This window comes from Xylocopa sonorina, chromosome 7, assembly GCF_050948175.1.
Source record: "Xylocopa sonorina isolate GNS202 chromosome 7, iyXylSono1_principal, whole genome shotgun sequence".
Taxonomy (NCBI): Eukaryota; Metazoa; Arthropoda; class Insecta; order Hymenoptera; family Apidae; genus Xylocopa; species Xylocopa sonorina.
Window position 1 is genome coordinate 4,689,380 of NC_135199.1, and position 20,488 is coordinate 4,709,867.

General features: G+C 49.8%; 1 protein-coding gene across 3 annotated transcripts in view; it reads right to left on the reverse strand.

Moving 5' to 3' along the window:
- Nucleotides 1-20,488, reverse strand: part of LOC143425440 (protein trachealess-like) — a 122,527-nt gene that overhangs the window by 80,719 nt on the left and 21,320 nt on the right. For 2 of the 3 annotated variants that reach the window (XM_076898216.1, XM_076898215.1), the window contains exons 2-3: nucleotides 12,470-12,502; nucleotides 2,249-2,296 (exon numbers count right to left, since the gene is read on the reverse strand). In XM_076898216.1, coding sequence (XP_076754331.1) covers nucleotides 2,249-2,296; nucleotides 12,470-12,502 — 81 coding nt within the window. The remainder of the gene's footprint in view (nucleotides 1-2,248; nucleotides 2,297-12,469; nucleotides 12,503-20,488) is intronic. The other variant, XM_076898217.1, reaches the window with a different exon arrangement.

Sequence of the window (20,488 nt, forward strand, 5' to 3'; positions counted from 1 at the left end):
TGGCTGTTTACATCAGATCGACATCTGTTGGCGAATTTAATCGTCGCAACGAATAGGATTGATACAGAGATTCCGGCAACGCCACGGACCACAGACAATGATCTACAAGCGAAGAAACGTAGGACGGAAATTTTGACGGAATCTCTGGCGAGATAAGAGGAGAAACCGCGTCGTCCGGGCAGCCTCCACTGAGTTTACAACAATACGGGGCTGATGAATTATTGTCAACATCAGAATGGGTTAGGACCTTCCGCAGAAATTTCATATATATGTATATATAGATCTATCTACAAGGCGGCATCTCTTCATAACGCGAGCAAAGGTTTTTGATAGTCTTGTAGGTTCAGTCCTAAAGAACGTGGCGAGATGGAGGACAAGATACACCGTGGCAGATGCTTTGTTGCGCACCGTGGCGCATAGGTGTATGAGTCACCGTTCGTATTAATTAAACAAACCACGAGGAGGCGAGGATCCCTTGCCGCGGGGACGAGCAAACTTTATTCCCGTTGAACTCGTTATTAATCAACTCTCTTTACGATCTTCCTCCATCTATCTCGCTCTGAGAAACGAGCTCCCCGATTCGAGCTCCCATCTCTCCGTTCTTTGTAAAATTTTCGACAGCTTTCCTCGCGCGACGAGATGCAAAAATGATCTCAAGGCGAAATGTACACCGTTCTCCGATAACGAGAGGACGAGGATCTCCGTCTTGCGATGTTTTTATTCCACGTTATAGATGTTGCGCGAGATACTCATCTGATTCGGGGAACAGATTTTTGAGGAACAGATTCCGGTTGCCGGTGTTCGAGGCTGAGAGCGTACCCGTACGAGGGTATGCTAATTTCGTGATTTAAACGCGTGTGGGGTAGATTAGGCTTACACTGATACTCGCAGGGGTTATCATGTAATTTAAATTAATGACGGAATGAAACGTGAACATCGCATTGTGCACGAGGGCACATTATATCCACCGTGATATTTTCAAATTTTGTAATAAAATCAAAACAGCTTTATCTTCTACCACCGAACACCTGTCCTGCTGGATCATTTCCTTACACCCGATTATCCGAACTGGCTCTGAATATTAAACAAAAATTTCTTAACTAAATCGTCTCTTAATAACCCAATCATCAAGCTGATATACTTTTTTAAACGAATAAATACTTTGTCTACCTTTCAACGAATAAAAAATTTGTACTTTGTCTAACCACGAGATGTGTTTAAAGAAAAAGAAAGTAAGCAAAGTCGTCACGGTTTAACAGAGACGGTAAGAAAAGAAGGAGAGAAGGATTGAACCGTGGGGTGAAAGGAAGAGTGGCGACGGTGTGCGTACTACGGTCGAGCCCAGGGAGAAATAACAGAGGCTGTGGAAATAGCCTTAAGAGAAGAGCTGATCCGAGTTCGGATCGGGCAACTGCGTTTCGTTGGTCGCTTGACCTCGTCGGGTAATAAGAATAAATGTGATTCTATTACGGGTTCAATTGTTACGGCGGCAGATAGGCCGTCCTCGATGCCTCCGACTAGAGAGGGTAGATGATCGCGACCGATAACACCGGCTAGGATGATTTTACCTGCCCCATCGTGTCTCATCCGCCCCCGATGGACACCGATATCGACATTTCGACGGTCCACGGGATTGTTTGTCGGAATATTCGCGGCCATCGTTCGAGACAATCAAATTTCAGTTGGCAAATGTTAATCGCTGTTTTCTAATTGATACAATTCGAAGTGTACCAACCCTTTGTAACCCATGGAACATATTATTAGTGAAAAAGAGCGAATTAATGAAAGTAGGAACGTAGCAATCACTTAGTGTCAATATGATGTGTAATAATATGATTCGCAGTTAATTCTTTGGGGAAGATAGAAGAGGAGGAATAGTTTAGAAATAGAATTTTGAAAGAGAATGATTATGGAAGCGTAGGTGAAATGAAATATCGACTCAAGTAACGTTTGAAAGGTTAATATACTAGGAATTGTTATTATAAATTAATGGTGAATTCGACTTAGTATTACTGACGTACGATTAAAATTGTCACGATTTATTCAGTCGACGTTGTTTGTGAACTCGCAAGTGAAAAAGGAAGGCGTTAATGCGCGTTACCCGATGTTGTTCGGAACAAAGTTTTTTTTAAACAGAAAATTATTCTTAAAACTTTTAAAACAGAGATATCGTATCAACGAGTTCGCAACATCGTCGGTAACTAATCATTCTCGCGGCAAATTACTCATCATAGTAAAGCGTACTCACCGAGCGTTGACAGAGGTAGGATTTCCAACGTCGTCCATGGACGGTTTCCTAGAATGAAACCACGAATGAAATTCGTTATTGTTCGGCTGCAGCTGCATTAGAGCGGGATATTTATACGTGCTGTACAGATTTGGTGTTTGCCACATTCTGCTGTACATTTGCGCGTCCATCGTTTCTTATCCGCCCCTTTATTCAGTCCTAAACACAGACCGACCCCTCGAAATCACACCCCATTCCATTCTAATCACACCCGAGTTTCGCCAAACGTCAATCGAGATACACAATTGTACCATTCGAACAGTTCGACCAAAAAATTATCTCGACAAGTATCGCTGATCATCGAGACGTAGACCTCGTACGTACGCGTCACGATCCACGCGCGGAACAATTCGCACGACGAGGAACGACGAGTCGATTCGTCGTTGGAGAAAAATCACTAGCAACCACCAAAATCGAATCGAGATAAAAACGAGGAAACTTCTACGTCGTCTTGTCCCAAAAGGATTCACGCGCGAGTCACGGGCACGTGGTCCAAGCACGAGTCGGTACCGAGTTGGCAGGACCGCCGCGGAGGCGCAACCCCCGACGACGGAAGAGGAGGGACAGAAAGGGTGGAAGAAGAGGACGAGCGAGCCGCACGACTTTTGACAGGCGCGACACGCACGCGGTCTGAGGGCGTGTGCATAAGTGTCATCGAGTGGAGTCGCGTGTCGGCCTCATGCTCGGCCTTGCCGCAGCCACCCCCGTCAAACGTCACCCCCACCAGCCTGAGAACCGTGCTGCGCGCGGCTTTCGCGCGCGCCACGCTTCCTACCCCTACGACGGAGGGGCTGTTTAACCCCTGGACGAGTTTCCACGGTTCTGGAGCGAACGTTTGCCCCCGCTGCTCGTCGACGGTGGCCTTCACCGCGCGTTTCAGCCACGTAAGCGAGACACAGTGTTCTGTAGGCACTCAGAGGGTGGGTCCTAGAGCGAGTCGAGGATACGAGGGAGAAGAGGAAGTATCGTATACTCATTAAATCTCGATAGTAATTTGTTCGAAAGAAGAAACATCGTTTCTTGTGTTCTTCGTTAAGGTGAATGGGTTACGTTTAGAGCAGTGGGAATTAAGATTTGCTCGAGGGATTATTTTCGTGTTAAGAAGGTTTTTCGAGAGTCTCGCTTGGTTGGAAGTTAGAATGGGCGAAGGGAAGGGAGAGCATTATCTCCGTACAGCGAGAAAAGAGCTGTACTAATCTATGGATAGAGGGGTTAAAGCGAACCCCTTAGCCACTCGCGCCCTAACGTGTCTCCAAGGATGTTCTCTTTGCCGCTGCTCTACAAGGGTCACCGAATGCTTAATACCTTTGACTTAACTACCCTCATTTCCGAGCGGAGTTCACTTCATTTTTTAGTAACAGTTCAAAGAAACCACATTACTTATTTCTTCGTTATATAAATACTTAAATACCTACAATTTTACTAAATATATTCTCTAAATTTATTCTTGCATTTCTTTATTCCTTATTTGCGCAATAAGAATGAAGAACAGAAGTTGGAGCGGCAGTTGCCACATGTTCCAGGCGAAAAGCTGTGCGATCATGTTTTTTTGATCGAGACAGGCAAGAAGTCGGTGCTCCATCTTCATTTGCCTGAGATCAGAAGGGCCACGGTGCCAATAAAACGGCCTATCTCGACGGTGAATTGTGTATCCGCGTCCATGCCGCAAACGTCGCCCCTTCTTTCGACCCGAAACTTCCTTCTCGACGTCGAGGAGGGAAGATCGCCGATTAAAACCCAATGGGATTATATCCTCCGAGTGTATCGACGCGGCCAAATTTATACAAACCGATATCACGCCGATATATTCGTGATCGTTGCTCCTTCGATAATGAAAATGTCTCTGTTCGTTTACGGAAACCAAGCAGCAAGAGCAATCGTCTAAAATCGATATCGAACGATATGGAAAACTTTCGCCGGTTTTAATAACGAGACATTGCCCGGCAACGATTCATTAGCAAGCTCGCGATACTTTTCCTGCGCGAGAAAAAGTGAAGCGTAGCCTGGTTACGCTAGATTTTATAGCGCCTTAACCGGTAACTAGTCCGGCTGGTGGACGTCTACGAGGGACGCTCGAGCCTAACCGATCGGCCGCGTACCTTTTACGAAGACGTTTCCTGCGGTCCGCTGTTACGACACGATGACGCTCATCGCCACCGACGATGTACGCGCTGTATAAGTGCTAATGAGCCGCTTCTTCTATCCGTTTTGCATCCTTTTCTGATTTCAATCGGGCATCGATCACACGCCCGAGCAGAATTTTAACGAGGCGGATTCAATTCAATTTCGTGCCGCGTTAATAATATCCCCGATATCGTCGGAAGAAAGACGACGTTCGACCGAGCGAATTAGGCTAATTGCTTTTTACTACGACCCCGCGTAATGGAATTTTTCTCCGCCGGTTCGGAGAAACTCGCGGCCTCTCGATCGGAGCGGCGGCGATTCTGCCCGCGAATGGCCGCCGAGTGGTCACTTTTGCAAAGCTTAACCGCAGAAACAGAAGCGCAGAAGACGCGCGTTACCCTTTGGTGCATCGTGCGTTTTGCATATTGCACGCGTTTCGTGGTTTTTGCGCGTCTAAAGTGCGCTCGAACGCGCGAACGTCCGCGGTTTCAAAGATACAGATGTGCAAGTATGTAGATTTAATGCTGCTGGAAGGTTGAAGAGCGGGATACTAAACTCGTCGAATTGACGTGATCAAATATTAATGATATGTAATTGGGCGAGACGCACGTGGCCGTTTTTGCCAGTGCGTAGCCGCGGTGGACGTATAAATTTGCAAATAAATTCCGGAATGTAATCCCGCATTAAGTCGGTGGACGCGTATGAGTAGTCCCGGGTAAACACGTTCACCGCGCGGACATAATTACCCCTTCTCCGCGTTTTGATAATTAAGACGTAATAATCGAGCCGCGACTCCATTCATAAGAACGAGCAATGCGTCAGCGGATGATTTCACCTTTAAACGTTTCCATCCTCGAGCCGCATTCTCCCTTCGAAACTCTACTTACACCCACCCCTTCAAGTAAACGCGACGTTCGTACCAGAACCCTCCCAACGCCTCTCTCTAAGCGCGCTTCGTGCAAAAATGTATTTCTGGGCTCGGTGTGGCCGCGGCAAAAGAAGCGCCTTCCAGGAGTTCGCGGAGGACGGCATCGCGCGCGTGTGGGTAGGACGCAGAAGAAAAGGCTTTAAGCCGAGGGGGTTCCAACGGTGGCCAGAGAAGTAAGTATCCCGATACCAAATTAAATGATAGGACGTCGTGCGCGCCGCTACCGGAGACCTGTCCTCATTCCAGCGCCATTTTCGGAAAACAGCATTTCATTGCCGCTCCGCGACCAGCCGACGGGGGGATGCGAAGGAAACAAAAAGCAAAAAAAAAAAAGAAAAACACGGGAGAAAAGAATCAAGAAAACGAAAAAACGAAACAAAAAGGGAACAGCGGAGAGTAACCTACCCGCCTATAGAGCGTGCTGTGTCTAGAGAAGGAGAACGCGAGACGAAAAGCTCGCGCAAAGGAGTGTACATAATCGCGGACAACGCGACCCGTATACGGTGGAGGGTGGGAACGTAAAAAGTTATTTGTCAATTAATACACGCGTAGATACGCTGGCATGAATACGCATGGGGGCGCAAGAGGAAGCGACCCTCTGGGCCGGTTAAACGGCGTCGCGTTTACGCTGATGAGAAGAAGCCAATCATAGGGGGATCTTTACGCGGCTACCGGCTGCGGCGGCTGTGGCGGCGGCGGCTGCGGCTGCTGCACCGGCCCCGGATGGCGAAAAACAGACACGAATCCGAGCGGATCGGTGGAATCGTTTCTAGAAGAGCACGGCCACTACAATGGAATGCTTTGACCGGATCCGATCCTCGTTCAAGATCCTACCGGGACGGGACGGATCTTGAAGCTGCCTCGTCAGCCTGTGATCCTCGCTGTCGATTCGCCACGCATTTTTAGCAGCGTGCCGCACAAAGCGATCTCGAAATTGGCTTCAACCGCGATACACGTGTGCCTTTAACCCCCCCTCGCCCTGCACACCACACGTTGGCCACGCTCTCGATCAGGGGCTCGCGTCGATCGCTGTTTCGTCCCTATCGTTCGCCAGTTCCCGATTTTAAACGGGAAGTGCGATCGCGTACGGTTCTCTTCTTGGAGGGTTCCTTGGTTTTTTTACACCTCCACGCATCGACGACGGCTTGGAACGCTACTTGATGTTTCGTTTTGATAAATGGGACGCGATCTTCGTTTTTGTCGTGTATATGTGTCTACCGTTATCGCGAAACGAACCATCGTGTGGCCGCGAACAGATGAAAACGATGGCCCCTCCGAGCCGCGTGGCGCGCCGCGCGTTTTCCATTAAAGGCGCGCGAAGGGCAAGAAGAGCGAGGAGCGGCGCGCGATTATATTAATTAGCGAATACCGTGAAACCAGCGCGGACCGAAAAGAAAATCGCCACGTAGCAAATATATATCGATGACGGGGCGAAAAAAGCAGGAATGCAAAAGCCGTAGGGGCGAGGGATGCGGTTTGGCACATTTTTTGAATCGCCGGAATGCCGATACAAGCTATTAGAGCGGAGGGGCGCGCGGGGCGGGCGGGGAAGGTGGTGGAAGAACAGGAGGGTTTCTTACGTGGAATCGTTAACCTCGGATCGGGCAGCGATCCGATAAAAGACGTCGCGCGGACGAGCTCTGAATTAATGAACGAACGAACGGATGTAAAACTGTCGCCCCGGCTAACTGTCAGAAGAAACGGAAACTGTACCGGGACGATCCCTCGTAACGATAGTTTCGCGGCCCGAACAAGACCGCTTTTACGCCCGTTAACGATTTTTTCGTTTACACGATCGTAAATGTGTACGATCGCGCACGTGGACGGACTCGGTTAGAATCGGCTCGGCTGATTTTCGCGTTTCCCTAGGAAAGACCGAACTGCCGTGTCAAGTGTGTGTTTTCTTCGGACCGAGATACTCGTGTTTCTCCCTCCTCACAAGTAAACGTAGTTCTATTCGAGGTTTCGTTCTATTTTTAACTGTTCACGGCTAAGATCTTTTCCAACGACTCGTCTCTCTCTTTCTCTCTCTTGATCGAATACACTTTTTGTGCATAGCGAGATTAACTGACGAAACTGTCCGGCAGCTGTAGTAATTTAGATGAAATTAGTTTTCGTCACATGTGCGACGACATTCTGTCAAGTAGAAAAAGAGCTGCTCGTCGAACCGTTGTTTCGCAATAAAGTCGTTCGATCGCGGCGTTTCAATTTCAACGAGGACGAACGAAAGCGGACGCGCGGCGGTGAAAGCGCGAAGGTGGATACCGTCCAACGATTTCATCGGTTCCTCGCCGCGAGGGTCAAGTGTAGCCGTATGAAAGACTACGGCGGGTAGCAAGAAAAAGAGGGCGGTACGGTGAAACGCGCGATGGGAGCGAGACAGGGTGAGGGAGAGCGTGCAAAAGAACCGAACGAAAGAAAGAGAGAAGTTTGTACGCGCGCGTGTGCCTTGTGGTCACCCGTGGGGCTTCCCATTCAACCGGTGGCTCGACTCGCCCACTCATTCCTTCATTCATACACGCTGCACGCGATTTGAATCGATAAGCAAGCCACGGAAGCGAATCTCTACTATTGGCCTGGCCGCTGCCGCGTTAACCGCGCGACGCCACTGGAACTCTCTCGCCCCCTTTTTCATCCCCCTGCTCGAAGCTCAAGATAAACTTAAACGACCGTCGCCACGGATGAAAATACATCATTTTATACCCGAAAAAGAAATTCGTCTTTCTCTCTTAAGAACAATGCTTTGCTTTACTCTTTTCCCAAAGACCGACAGTCACGAATCGTTTCCAAAAATTTCACGAACAAGTGAGAAGCAATCACTGTTAAAGCATTTGTTACTATGTAGTTGCAATGAATACAAGAAATACCGAAAAATCAAATTTTTATGAAATCTGAAACCAACCCTAAAACCAGCCGAAAAACTAGCAGAACCTCGAAACGAACTCGATTCCTCCCCAAAGGAAAGCACACAGTCGTCCGTCGAATCGAAGAATCCCTGACCCTCTCAGCGATCGGGAGCAGGCCAACGAACGCCGCTTTCCGCAAACCTGCGATCGTCGATTCCTCGACGCGCTAGGAGGATTCAGAAGCCATCGATCCGTAGTATACGGCAACCGGCAGCATCAGCATCGCGCAGCAGAAACAGAAGACGAGGACGAAGAAGGCGAAGAGGACGAGGACGACGAAGAAGAAGAAGAGGAAGAAGAAGAAGGAGTAGAAGAAGAAAGAGATGGTACCATTCGCGTTGCGGAAGGTCGAACGAAGATAGAGGAAGAAGCTGAGGAGGACGAGATGCGTGGAGGCGGAGGAGCCCATGGCGGAGGTGGGGGCGGTGGTAGTAGGGTGAAAGGGTGACCGAGGGGGGCTACGACCGGTCGGCTGGACAGACGCATGGACGGACGGGATGGAAAGACAGACAGGACTGGAGACCGCTCATTACGGGCGGCGCATGCGCGTGGAATGCGGCGGCTCTGGTCTCCTCGATACAATAAATATAGGATCGGATCGGATCGGATCGGCAGGCCAGGCTGGACGAGGACGGAGATACGGGCGAGGGGGTTAACGGCGGTAGGAGGACACCGAGGGAGAAATAAAGAGAGGAGGAGGAGGAAGGAGGAGGAGTGAGGAGGATGGGGCAACGCTCGGCCGGAAAGTAAGGATGAATCGATGAACGAATCGGCGGACAACAATGCCGAGCGTAGTAACGACATCCAGTTAAATCGAACGGCAGCAAAAAAATCCGCGGTTGTTTAAGAGAACAGCCTATACCTGGCTGGTACCGGGTATACCAGCCCAGGCTGACGATCCGGCTTCCGGCAAACGACCCATCCGGGGATCTGTTATTGCGATACGATTTCGATCGGTGCGCGATCGATCGCGGGGTACGAGCCAGCTACTCTCGTGCGTCGAGGGAGACGAGTCTACGTAAAAAGTGATCGAGGTTTTGCCAACTGCGGCTCGAAAGAATCGATGGATCGCGATCGCTGTCTACTCGATCTCAGTTTAAGTTCGCGCGAAGGGGTGATAAGAGAGTGGATGCGAGAGATGTCAAACAGGGGTAGCACTTAGGCGCGGTCCGCGTCGAGGCGAATCTCATCCTCGGTATCGCGATCGGGTCCGACTAGGGGGCATTAATTAAAACCATTAACCGAAGAAAAAACTGATCGGAGGGTGAAGGCCGCGTCCGGGGAGTCGGTAATCCGGACACGTTTTTTATTCATTACCAATAATTTCCGGCGAACAACGCCATTAGGCCCGGACAGAAGAGTTACTCGCGCGCGCTTCACGAGTTAAAGGATCGCGATGCGCTTGAAAGATGGGCGCCCGGTTTAAAATTGTAGGGAGCGGACGTGGCCGATGTATTCGCGATATAAACGCTGATCAATCAGCTCGCCGATGCATTTAATCGATAGTTCAATAATTATTAACTGCTGCCCGGGAGAGGAACGGGCCCGAGCAGATTGCCCGCTTTACGAATTCCCATCCTGATAGTTTTGTTTCGCGACTTTATAAATTGCCTGTCTCTAACGATCTCTTTCAGATGAACGGCTCATTAACGACGCGTATAAATTATTCCAACGATATTTCAACGATATCGTCCGATCGTACGTGTACACTCCTCCATCTTGTCCTTGTCCCATCATAAACGAACCATTTTCGTCGTCCTCCACGATTGATCGACGGACGGTTGCGTTCCCTGTCGCGGAAAACCGGCTGCGTCAGTCTATAATAATGTATCAATTTCCACTGTGCAAGCTACCCGCGTACATGCACGTAAATCCCGAGCGACGCGCTCGTATTTCGTTAGACGATCAGCCTCTTATGGCGAACTTTTATCGATACTCGACTACTTTCGTAGCAATGCGCGCGCGAAGTTTGTACCATCTCAAAAGAAGGCGACGACGTCAACGATAGATCCTACCGGATCAATTATTGCCACACTTTTCTTTAAACGTGGTCTTCGTGCATTCCACGCACGAGGACAGAGAAGGGTGAAAAGATACGATTCCCGTATGCCGATAACGTCGCGTGCGAGTTATTAATTACCGCGGGTCCGGCTGTTCGCAATTAGCGGTGGATCAGTTTTGGTTAATTACGTCGGGGCTAGTGTCGTCATTAATTACTTCCCATCGTCCGTTGAATTCATTTACAATGGCTTTCCCCGGAGTATCGCCTGGAATTCTTCCACGCTGTTGCAAATTACACGGTCGACCTTCGAGGTTTCGTAAATTATTCCGCTCCGCGACGGTGCCTTCGCCGATATTTTCGTTCCGCGCTTCCATTCCGATGGGAATTCCTAATTATTATGCGATGCACGATGGCGCTCGCATTGTTACGACGTGTGGCTCGCGAATTTACATCCGTGGAATTCAGGTTTAACGAGCGAGGGGTGGTTTTCAATTTTCTTCAACGAAATTTATCCCTTCGATCGTAATTAAAAGCTGATCATATCGGTTGGGATATGTAAAAGATCTGTGACCAAAGAATTACGATATCGCTGTCTCGATCGTACGATACACCATTTTTACCCTTCAAAAACCATCGCAGGACGATATAAACCTCCCTGACATGAGAAATCTAGAAAGCGAACGCTAATTTCTAAAACCTCACCGCGTACCAATCTACAAACCTCAAACTGAACAGTTCTCCGCACAAGTGCCTGGTGAGAACCGTAAAACACCCGTTTACAACCCCTCTAACAAGCCTACCAGCTATCAATCGCCTTATCCAAACACTCGATCCCATTAACCGCCGTCTCACCTTTCGCGCGCCAGATCGTCGTCGACCACGTGGGATTAACTTGCCAGGCAGTCGTCGTTACACCTCGTGGACCGCTTGTTTTCCCTATTCGAAACCGCATTACACACGCAAATGAGCGTAACGACGCGCAACGCGGACCGTCTAACCTGGATGAGCGGAGGAGCGGAAGGGGGTAGAGAAAAAAAAGGAGAAGAAGAAGAAGAAGAAGAAGCCGATTCGAAGCGGCGCGCGAATAGTCAGAGCGGAGAGAAAGTATTCCGCTCTGGACGGCAAAAAGCCGGCATCGACATGTCGATCGAAAGAAGTGTCGCTAATTTGATGTAGCCGGTGTATACGGCGGATCGTACGGCGGAGCGGTTCGGCCGCTCGCGAGTTGATTTATACCGGTGGGCAAGAACCTCGTAGCTGAGGCTCGTTGCCTTGCTCATTGCTTCCATCGTTCCTTGCCTCTCTCGTCTCCCTTTCTCACTCTCTCCCTCTCCTTCTCTGCTCACTTTGAACAATGGAATTGCGTCGCGACGTCAATCTCTCTGTATTATTCACCTCGCTCCTGCTCTCCTTTATACAACCCTAGCTGTTCCCCGTTCTCGCTACCTTCGTCCCCCCCTTTCTCGATCTTGGTCCCTGTTGCTCTTTTTTTTTTTTGCAACCCATCGAGCTCCTCTTTTTCTGTCCACCGTTATATTTCTAGTCGTTCACTGTTTCCGAACCTTCCACCAGCCTTCTCTTTCTCGTCTCGCTTCTTTCGCGGGGCGCTCGTGAAGCTGCTGTTACACGCTTCTTTCCATCGCCTCGTAGCTGACACCTTCGTTCGACGGTGTGCGTCTTCGAGCGCCTCGCAGCACACGGGTCGCTCTAATTTCACGGATATCGCTTCAAGGTTCGCGGCGGGGCGGGTCGATCGATCGGTCGATCGATCGATCGACGCGTGCGATCGGCTGGCACGTGTCTTCGATACCGACTGTAACGATACTCCCGAGCGGTTCAAGGTGGTTCGCGTCAGCCGAACGGGACCGCGTTGTCATTTTGTCGAAAAGGTTTACGGGACGAGGTACGAGCGTCGAATAAATTGAGCCGTGGTGCGCGTACGAGACGGTTCGATCAGTTTTGGGCAACGCGAGTTTCGCGGGCCACGTTCGATACGTGTCGCGATCCGGCGTGCTCTCTTTTTGCGAGGGGTATTACGAAAGTACGTAAGAGCGCGCGCTCTTGGGGGGAATAATTCCTGGTGGAAGTGGGTCACGTGTGGAGAAAAACCGATATTTGTTCTATCACGCGAGCCTTATGGACAATTAAAGTTCTTAAAGAAGTCGGAGTCATTTTTCTTATCGATCGCAAGTAGAATAAGACAATCACGTCAGACTTCTTACCTGTCTGTCCAACAGAGAGCGTCATCTCGATACCTGAAACAGAGAACAGAATATTCTTTGTTAGTTACTCCTCGATTGAAAAAGAATTCGCGCATCGTAGCAACGAAAAAGAAAAAGTCTGTGGATGCAGGCTCGACTGGAGTAACGCTATCGCCGCGAGTGCAACAGAATCGACGGTATTAATTTATTATGGTGCACGATCTCCACGCAATCCCTCCTCCCCCTCTGCAGTAGCCTCGACGGTCGAAACGACGTATCGCAGCTTACAGGAAAAAGCTTTTATATGAAAGCCTACGCTCTGAATAAGATCGCCGCCGTAAATTGTACGCGAGGCTAATCTCACGGTTGAACGCGGCCATAGACTTCGCTCCGTTTGACTTCGCCCCGTGTGAAAACCCCCGAAGAACTTCTCTGTCGAACGAATTTGCAAGCTTTTCAATTCACCTTCTCCATCCTCCACGGTTGCTCCCGTTTTAATCCCCTACAACTCAGCGATAGCCTTTGTCCCCGAAATATAGTAACGCTAGAAAGACGTTTGGGGGGTGAAATTAAGAGCACGCAGTCGAGAACTACAACATAAAAATCATTGCAACGTCGAATGATATTAAAATATCAAGAAATCGCGATCAGAAGACATTCGCAATTAGAATCTGAAGCGTGGAAACATGCGGGACAGAAAATTGCGTGCTTCACCAGTCACAAAAAGTTAAACGAAAGTCTCAGTCTGAGAATAAAACAACAACCCCTCCTCCATCCTCATCTCCAGGAGGCTCGAACTCGAAAATTGTCGATTCACGATGAACAGGGAGAGAGATCTCGCCGGAAGGGAGACGGAAAGGGAGCGAGCCCGTTAGACGAAGAGAGAATCGAGATCAACAACTGCGCGTGGTGTCGCGGATGAATCAGAAGGCGCGAAGAAACTGGGGCCTGTCAACGGGACATGATTTAAAGCCAAATATTACGACAGAAAGCACATTTCTCGAGCGTCCCGTCCCGAACTCACCCTACCGTTGCGCCGTGGCGAGGCGGCTGGGCGCGCGAGGGATGAGCCGTGCGAGTCGTGCAGATATGTTGGCCACGGTTTATTACCGGGATGCCGGAATGGCCCAGGCCCCGAAGGAACATTGATTTAATGCGGGAGTAATTGGGCGACCGGACGTCTCTATGAGCGCGCCACCTTCCACCGCTAATGTGTTCCCGCCCTTCTAACCTTTCGGTTAACCACCATGCAAGCGAGCCACGCTTCCTTTCGGAACACCCACACCCACCCTACTGTCTCTCTCTTTCTCTTCTACCGTACATTCTCCATCCACGGGACGTGAGAAAGGCGAACGCTTTATTGCCGGTTTTATTGCTCGACGAGTTTTAGCCGCATTTCGGATCGGCTTATGGCGCTTATTAAACTTTGATGTCACTAAATCGGTCTCGCTCGCGCCACCCCTTCCTTGGCTAAGGCTTGGTGATCGTAGATCGCTCGTGGCGTGCATCTTCAAGTGATAGGAACTTGGGGTTCGCCGGTTGGAATATTTGGATAGTTCGTTTTTGGTGTTCTTACTTAGGTGGTTTTAGAGCGGTTTGTAAGAGAGGGGTTGGTATATGGTTTTGTTAGAATTGCGTAGGATTTGTGTGTTTCGATTTCTTCGGAAGTATTTGGATATTTTATATTCTGATTTTGCAAAGGGTTAGCTTATTAAATATTTTTAAATACATTTTCACGTTTTTTTTCTACGCGATGGAAGGCGGATTGAATATTTATTAAAACTTGCAAGAGCAAAGTGGCAGCATCCAGTGGTAAAATTCTTTGATCGAGATCGTGACCATTTTCTTTATTACAATGTTAACTTTTAGAACCCGGAAGGGGTAATTCATTCGAGTTTCCGTCAACGTTTTATAGGTTTTATAGGTGCAAAATTGCTAGCGATAGTCACCTTCGATCGACAAATATTTATAGGGACACTCGAGGACAAAATGTCTTCGCGAGGTTTACAGAAAAAAATTTGCTGGTTTCCCGTAGAGTTTTGTTGCTCGCACGGCGAAACCAGAATTCACACTGATGATCGTCATCGCGTGCAGCAAATTGAAGGTTACGCGTAGATTTGCGTGCGATATCGATGATGAAGTCTTCGAGCTGCTCAAATTTTATTAGCCACGAACTCCGTAATCGCCGCCAAGTAAATGCAAATGATTCCCAGGTGAAATAGGCGGTTGGGTTTTATTTTTCCCGCTTCACGTAACACGAATTAACCAGTTGGGGTAATGCCCGAAAATTGCCGAGCATTTAATATCCCGAAGAATGCGCGAGGCTGGACACAAACCGCTCGACCAATCGTGCTCGTTTCTGCTTTTACACGGTGCGCAGGAATATTCTTCACTTTATACAAACCATCATTATATCAAACAAATTACGAATTACGATGACAAAAACTAATATCAATTAACATTCTTCTGCAACGCCTTTCGAAATTTCGTGTAGAATTAAATTTCATCAGAAAATTTCTACGTTCCACCCCTTCGAGGCAACAACAGCCAAAAGAAAAATAGAGAAGAAAGCAACGGTCAGAGGTGAAAGGGGCCGTTTCGAAACGATCCCTGTAAATTACCACTTCCAGCCCGACAGTCGGGAATCACCCGTTCGCGCCACGTGTCGATAAGACGAAACAGATCGGAAGACGAGTTCCGTGACGGGGGCGTACCGCAAACGTGCCCCACGAGCGGCCATAATACGTGGACGGGGGCCAGAGGTTCGCGTCCACACATGGCGCGATCACGTGTACTCGATCCGAGCCGGTGTAAACTTTAACTTCGCCTAACACCGGCTGCGCGGAATGTCTGCCCGGAGAGGCCGCCTTCCGGAGGGGGTTGAAAGTTTCGCGCTGGGTGAAACGCAGAAACGACGCCCCGGCTGAAGCGGTGCGCGACGGCTCCGTTGCTGGGGAGGACGCGTCGTGTAATAACCGGGCGATGTGTCGGCATAACAAGTGGCATTCGTGCTCGCGACACCTTGTACGAGGAGCGAAATCGAGGGACACGAATTTTTTAGTCGACTTCCTTTCCTTTTCATCCCTGATGCGAAGATTGGTTTCCTTTCCTCAGCTATACAGGAGTGATTTTTCTGAGATGCGAATGTTGCATCTATTTTCTGGAATGATTACCTCGTACAATTGAATAAAGAAATACTTTACTAGGATCTTCTCACGGAACATATCCACGGGAACAGCGATTTTATAAGATATTCCAATGGTAGTCGCAAAACAGTCGCCGAAAGCCCGAATTCCGGTCATCATACTCGAGCTGTCAGTCGACCGAATCAAACGGGAACCACCCAAGAAACTGTACCGAGGGGAACGAGCAACGAGACCGCCGTCGCGGACCGACCGATAACGATAAAGGAGCAAAAACCGAGAGGCCAGAGAGGAGCGATCCATATCAATTTATCCGATCGGAAAATGATCGTCGTTGCCCCAGCGAGGCGAACCTTCTCCTTCCGTCTTCCCTTCTTGGTGGTACGTCTCCTCGCGATGCGTTCCGCGGCGCGCTCGTTAAAGATCACAGCTGAAATATCGCGTCCCCCGTTCCGTTCGGGTATATTTGAGGGCCGTACTTCTGGTTACGTGTCCCCGTGGTTGTCGCCGTTGAAAAAAGTTTGAGTCCCCTGCAAGACAGCATCCCGGCCGGTCAGTGATCCTGGCGTCGTCGTCGTCGTCGTCGGCTCTGGCCGTGGCCGTGTTTCGGTGTGCGTACGTCTGTACACACGTGCACGTATATATTCAGCGTGGTCCACGTTCCAGGTCGCGCGCGCGTGTATGCGTATGTATACACAGGTACGTGGATGGAAAGAGAGCAAGAGGCAACGGTAAACGGGTTGAAGACGAGGAGAGGGCAGGGTTAAGGAAGAAGGGAAGAGAGAGAGTGAAAGGGAGACGATGGCTCGGTGGCGGGGGTTGGGTAGGGGCAGCAGGATCGAACGAAGAGCGGAGAGGCATAGCTGGCGCGCATTATCACATACGTTAAGTTTTTCTCGCTCTATTGGCCCAGAGCGAGGACACGAAAAACGACTGATTAATCGAACCAACACGGGGGACATTCTTGCGGCCGCGTATACACAGCCAAGGGAACCAGTAGCGCAGCCTTGCCCCTACTCGGGGTACACACCACACCCTGCGCTCCTACGTTCGCACGGATGTCGGGAGAAGAGACACGAGCGGCACGCTGAAAAACTCTACCAATACCATCGGGCCCGGGGCCTTCCAGTTCCGCCGATGTCTCTTCGGACGAAAACCGGAATGCGTTTCTTATCCGACCACCCGACCGCGTTCGGGGGTGTCTCTGTCGATTTGTCTCTTTCTCTCTCTCTGTCTCTGTCTCTCTTAAACTTACGATTAAAAAAAGACACGCACACGATTGCTGAGCAATTATTATGGTTACACATGGCTCGGTTGTTGCGATAACTTTCATCCCTCGATTCGAAGCTCGGACGAACTCGATTACAGTTTGCAATTTCTTGTGGAACGCTTGGACGTGAAAGAAAAGGGGTGAAGAAATTGCAATGGCGAGGCGAAGAACGATTCGTGCAAGGACGGACGCGTCGTCGCGCCTCGCGCGGACGTAGAACAGGGGAGGGTGAGCGTAATGGGCCACGCTTCCATCGCGCACGTTCACCCCGCATCGACGCAACGATCGCCGGAAAAACGTATCGCTCTTAATCCAGCGCCGCGAAATCGTCCAATTCCACGGCGCGTTGCCGCGGGTGCGCGTTTTTCCGAGCACGGAAAAAGGCTCGCAGCCTGGTGATTAGTCTTTTTACGTTAACCTGGTTAAGATTACGCTCCGCTGGCCGCCGATAAAAAGAGCCACGGTCTCGCTCGAACGCGATCGGCTATCGTGGAAACGTTTTCGATTGACACGCGTTATGACATTCCCCGGGACCGGGGAGTTGCGAAACACGCGTTGGGCCGATCAAAATCGTGCGGCCGTGATAGAAAAATTGATGGTATCGAGATCGACTATGCTCGCAGCGCTCGTAGAAGTGCCGTTCCGTTTCGTTCCGTTCGATAATGGTACCGCTTTCCCCTTACGACTTGCGTCACCGCCGCGCACCTTCACGCTTTAATCGGACAAGCTTTTTTACTCCTCGTCGTTACTCGGAAAAATGGACGCGCGTCGTCCGACCACCCTTGGTTCTCCTCGAAGCGCTTCGTGGGCGGGACAACGGTTCGTGGGATTCGGCATTTTGTCGAAATAACGGGAGACGGTTAACCTCAGCCAGGTGTCTTCGAGATGTTCGGGGTAAATAAATTGGACGAAGATCGATTCGCGAACACGAGTATCCGTATAAGTGTGTAAATTGTCCTCGAAGCATTCGTGCGATAAATTAAACCGACAATTCTAATGTATCCCGTGTAACGATAAAGGAAGTCTATAAACTACTTTCTTTAAACAAGTTCGCCGCAAATCGTCGCCACTTGAATCGGCTGGACGCGAGCTTCTTCGAACTAGGCGGCTAGAAAACGAACAAGTTTTCCCGCGTAACGACGATTTTCCCGGGCGTCTAAACAACCTGAGCGGCTATTCCCACGGCGCGGAACGGGAGCATCCCACGAGCGGGGCTCGATCGTGATCGAACCGCAAGAACTGCATCGGTACCGGCGGCGTGGTGACCCTACTCGCAGGAGAAACCGTTCGACGTCCCCGGCGTGCCGCGTCCCGCTGAAAAACCCGCGCGCCCTGAACGTGACGAAGCGATTAGGCGACGCGACGATGAATCGGATCGCGGAGCGCCGCGTAGACCGCGGATCGAAACGAGACGCATAAATCGTCCGCGCGGGATCCCGCGGGGACGACAAGACGACGAAGAAGAACGAGGAGCCGGTCGAGGGACGCCTCGAGGATTCGACCGCGTTCGAGAAGATATCGCGAGGTGTCTCCTCGCTTTGAGACTTTTCAAACGAAATCCTGCAGCGCGGCTGGGGTAGGGGTTCGAGGTTGGTACCTCGTGCGGGACACGATCGGCAAAAAGGAGTCGTGCGTTTGGAAAAACACGAGATTTCAATTAAAGAGACAAGCTTAGTAATGAGGCAGCGTGGATTTATTGGCTTCTCTCCCGATTCGCGCCGTGGCGCCAAAACGTCTGCGTGTGTTGTGCCTGCTCGGATCCGCCCCGGCTCTCCCTCTGCTGCTTTGCTCTCCGTTTCGCTCGCGACCCGCTCCGTCACCACCAGCATCAGCAGCACCAGAACCAGCTACAGCAGGACCAGCACCACGAGCAGCAGCAGCAGCAGCAACAACAGCAGAAGCGGTAGAAGCGGCGGCGGCAGCAGCAGCACGCGCGTGTTAATGTATGCGTGCGTGCACGTGCCCCCGGGGGCCTCACCGCCGCGGCCCTTTACTCGCGCCGACGCACACCGACGGGCCCTCGACGGAACCGCGTTACTCCGACCTACTCCTACCGTATTCACGGAGAATTAGCTCATTTGCATCCGATCGGGATTCATTACCGTATTGCCCGGTAATAGGACAGTCTCATCCGACTCGATCCTCCTCCTCCATCGACCCATCCTCCCTTCTTCTTCCCTTATCTATCCTGCTCCCGATATTGCCACCACGGCCTTCCACGGACGCTGTCTCTTAATGCGTTTCTCCGGGGCTCCTCTCTGGATTGGCGAGAGGTTCAATGGTATTTTATGTATCATATATAGAGCGGTGAGAAATGGCGTGGAATTTGGGCTCGATTTTGCTCGACTAATAAGGGATATTGTTACTTTAGCGTTCGCTTGTTCGCTAATATTCGAATTAGAGCAACAGGTGCTTGATAAAAATTAGATTATTTATAAGGGTAGCAAGTCGATGACGTAACTGGAGTAAGATAATCGCAAGCTTCTCGAGCGACAATTTCACCAGGGGTGGAATTCATTTAGGTAGCCTACTAATTAAGCGAAACGACGTTATTTCGGTAAAAAGTGAGATCGAAATTGAAGGCGGGCAAACGAAATCGGGCGAAAAAGAGAAGGCAGCGAAAGGAGGGGCGAGGATGCGAGATGGAAAGACAGGGCGTTTAAAGTATCTTGTAACAGCGACAATCGATGTCGTTAACTTATCAGGCCGGACAGTGGTCGCGACACTTTGCATAATTGCCGATGCCTAATTAACTTCTCCCGACTCGAGATGGAATTGACTCCACGGATAACATACTTTCGCAATAATAAACGAGCCACGTCTCTGACTGGCTCCGATAAGAGAGACAACCCTCTTCCCGCTCTCGCCATACCTTTCAAACACGCCTTTCCTTGCGAAACAATCCTTCCGTCGCCGACACCTCCGCCGATTTAATTACCATTCCGTGTCGCATAAAAATAAATATTCAACGGCGATCTTACGTCTCTATTTCTTTCAGTTTCCCCACGATCGACGCCTTTTATTCTCGCGTTTATAAATATCGTTTCTTGCGAGCGGCTTATTGTACGGCTATCCGGCGAATTTCTTATATATTTCTGGCTGGACTCGCCGCAAGAAACGAGATTGCATAAACTGCATCCAGTTCACCGAGGGGGGAGAATTGCCGTTGAAATACTTAACGAGCACGTTGCACATAGTAAAATTACTTTCTCAGGACACTTTCTGGGGTCGGGTAAATGTATTCATCAATAATGCAAAAGGAAGGCAAGACTATCGTGCCGTTGGCGCAAGAAACGTTCCCACCGGGTAATTTTCAATCAATGGTATAACTAAATGCGACGAATACTCTTACAAATTGTTCGCGGACGTATAATCAACGGATTAACAACCACGGCTGAAGAATAGTTATGGTATGTGTACTTTCCGTTTATTATTTTATCGATGTTATCGGGCGAAGAACAAAAACTCGTAATCGCGTATACAAATTTTTCTAAACCGAAGAATGTAACCGCGACGCAGCACGAAAAATGCTTTATGGTGATTGCCCTAATTTTATCAGTCGGAAAAGCTTGTAATCCAAATTCAAACGGCTGCGATTTTTATTAAAATAATTATAAGCAATCTCGT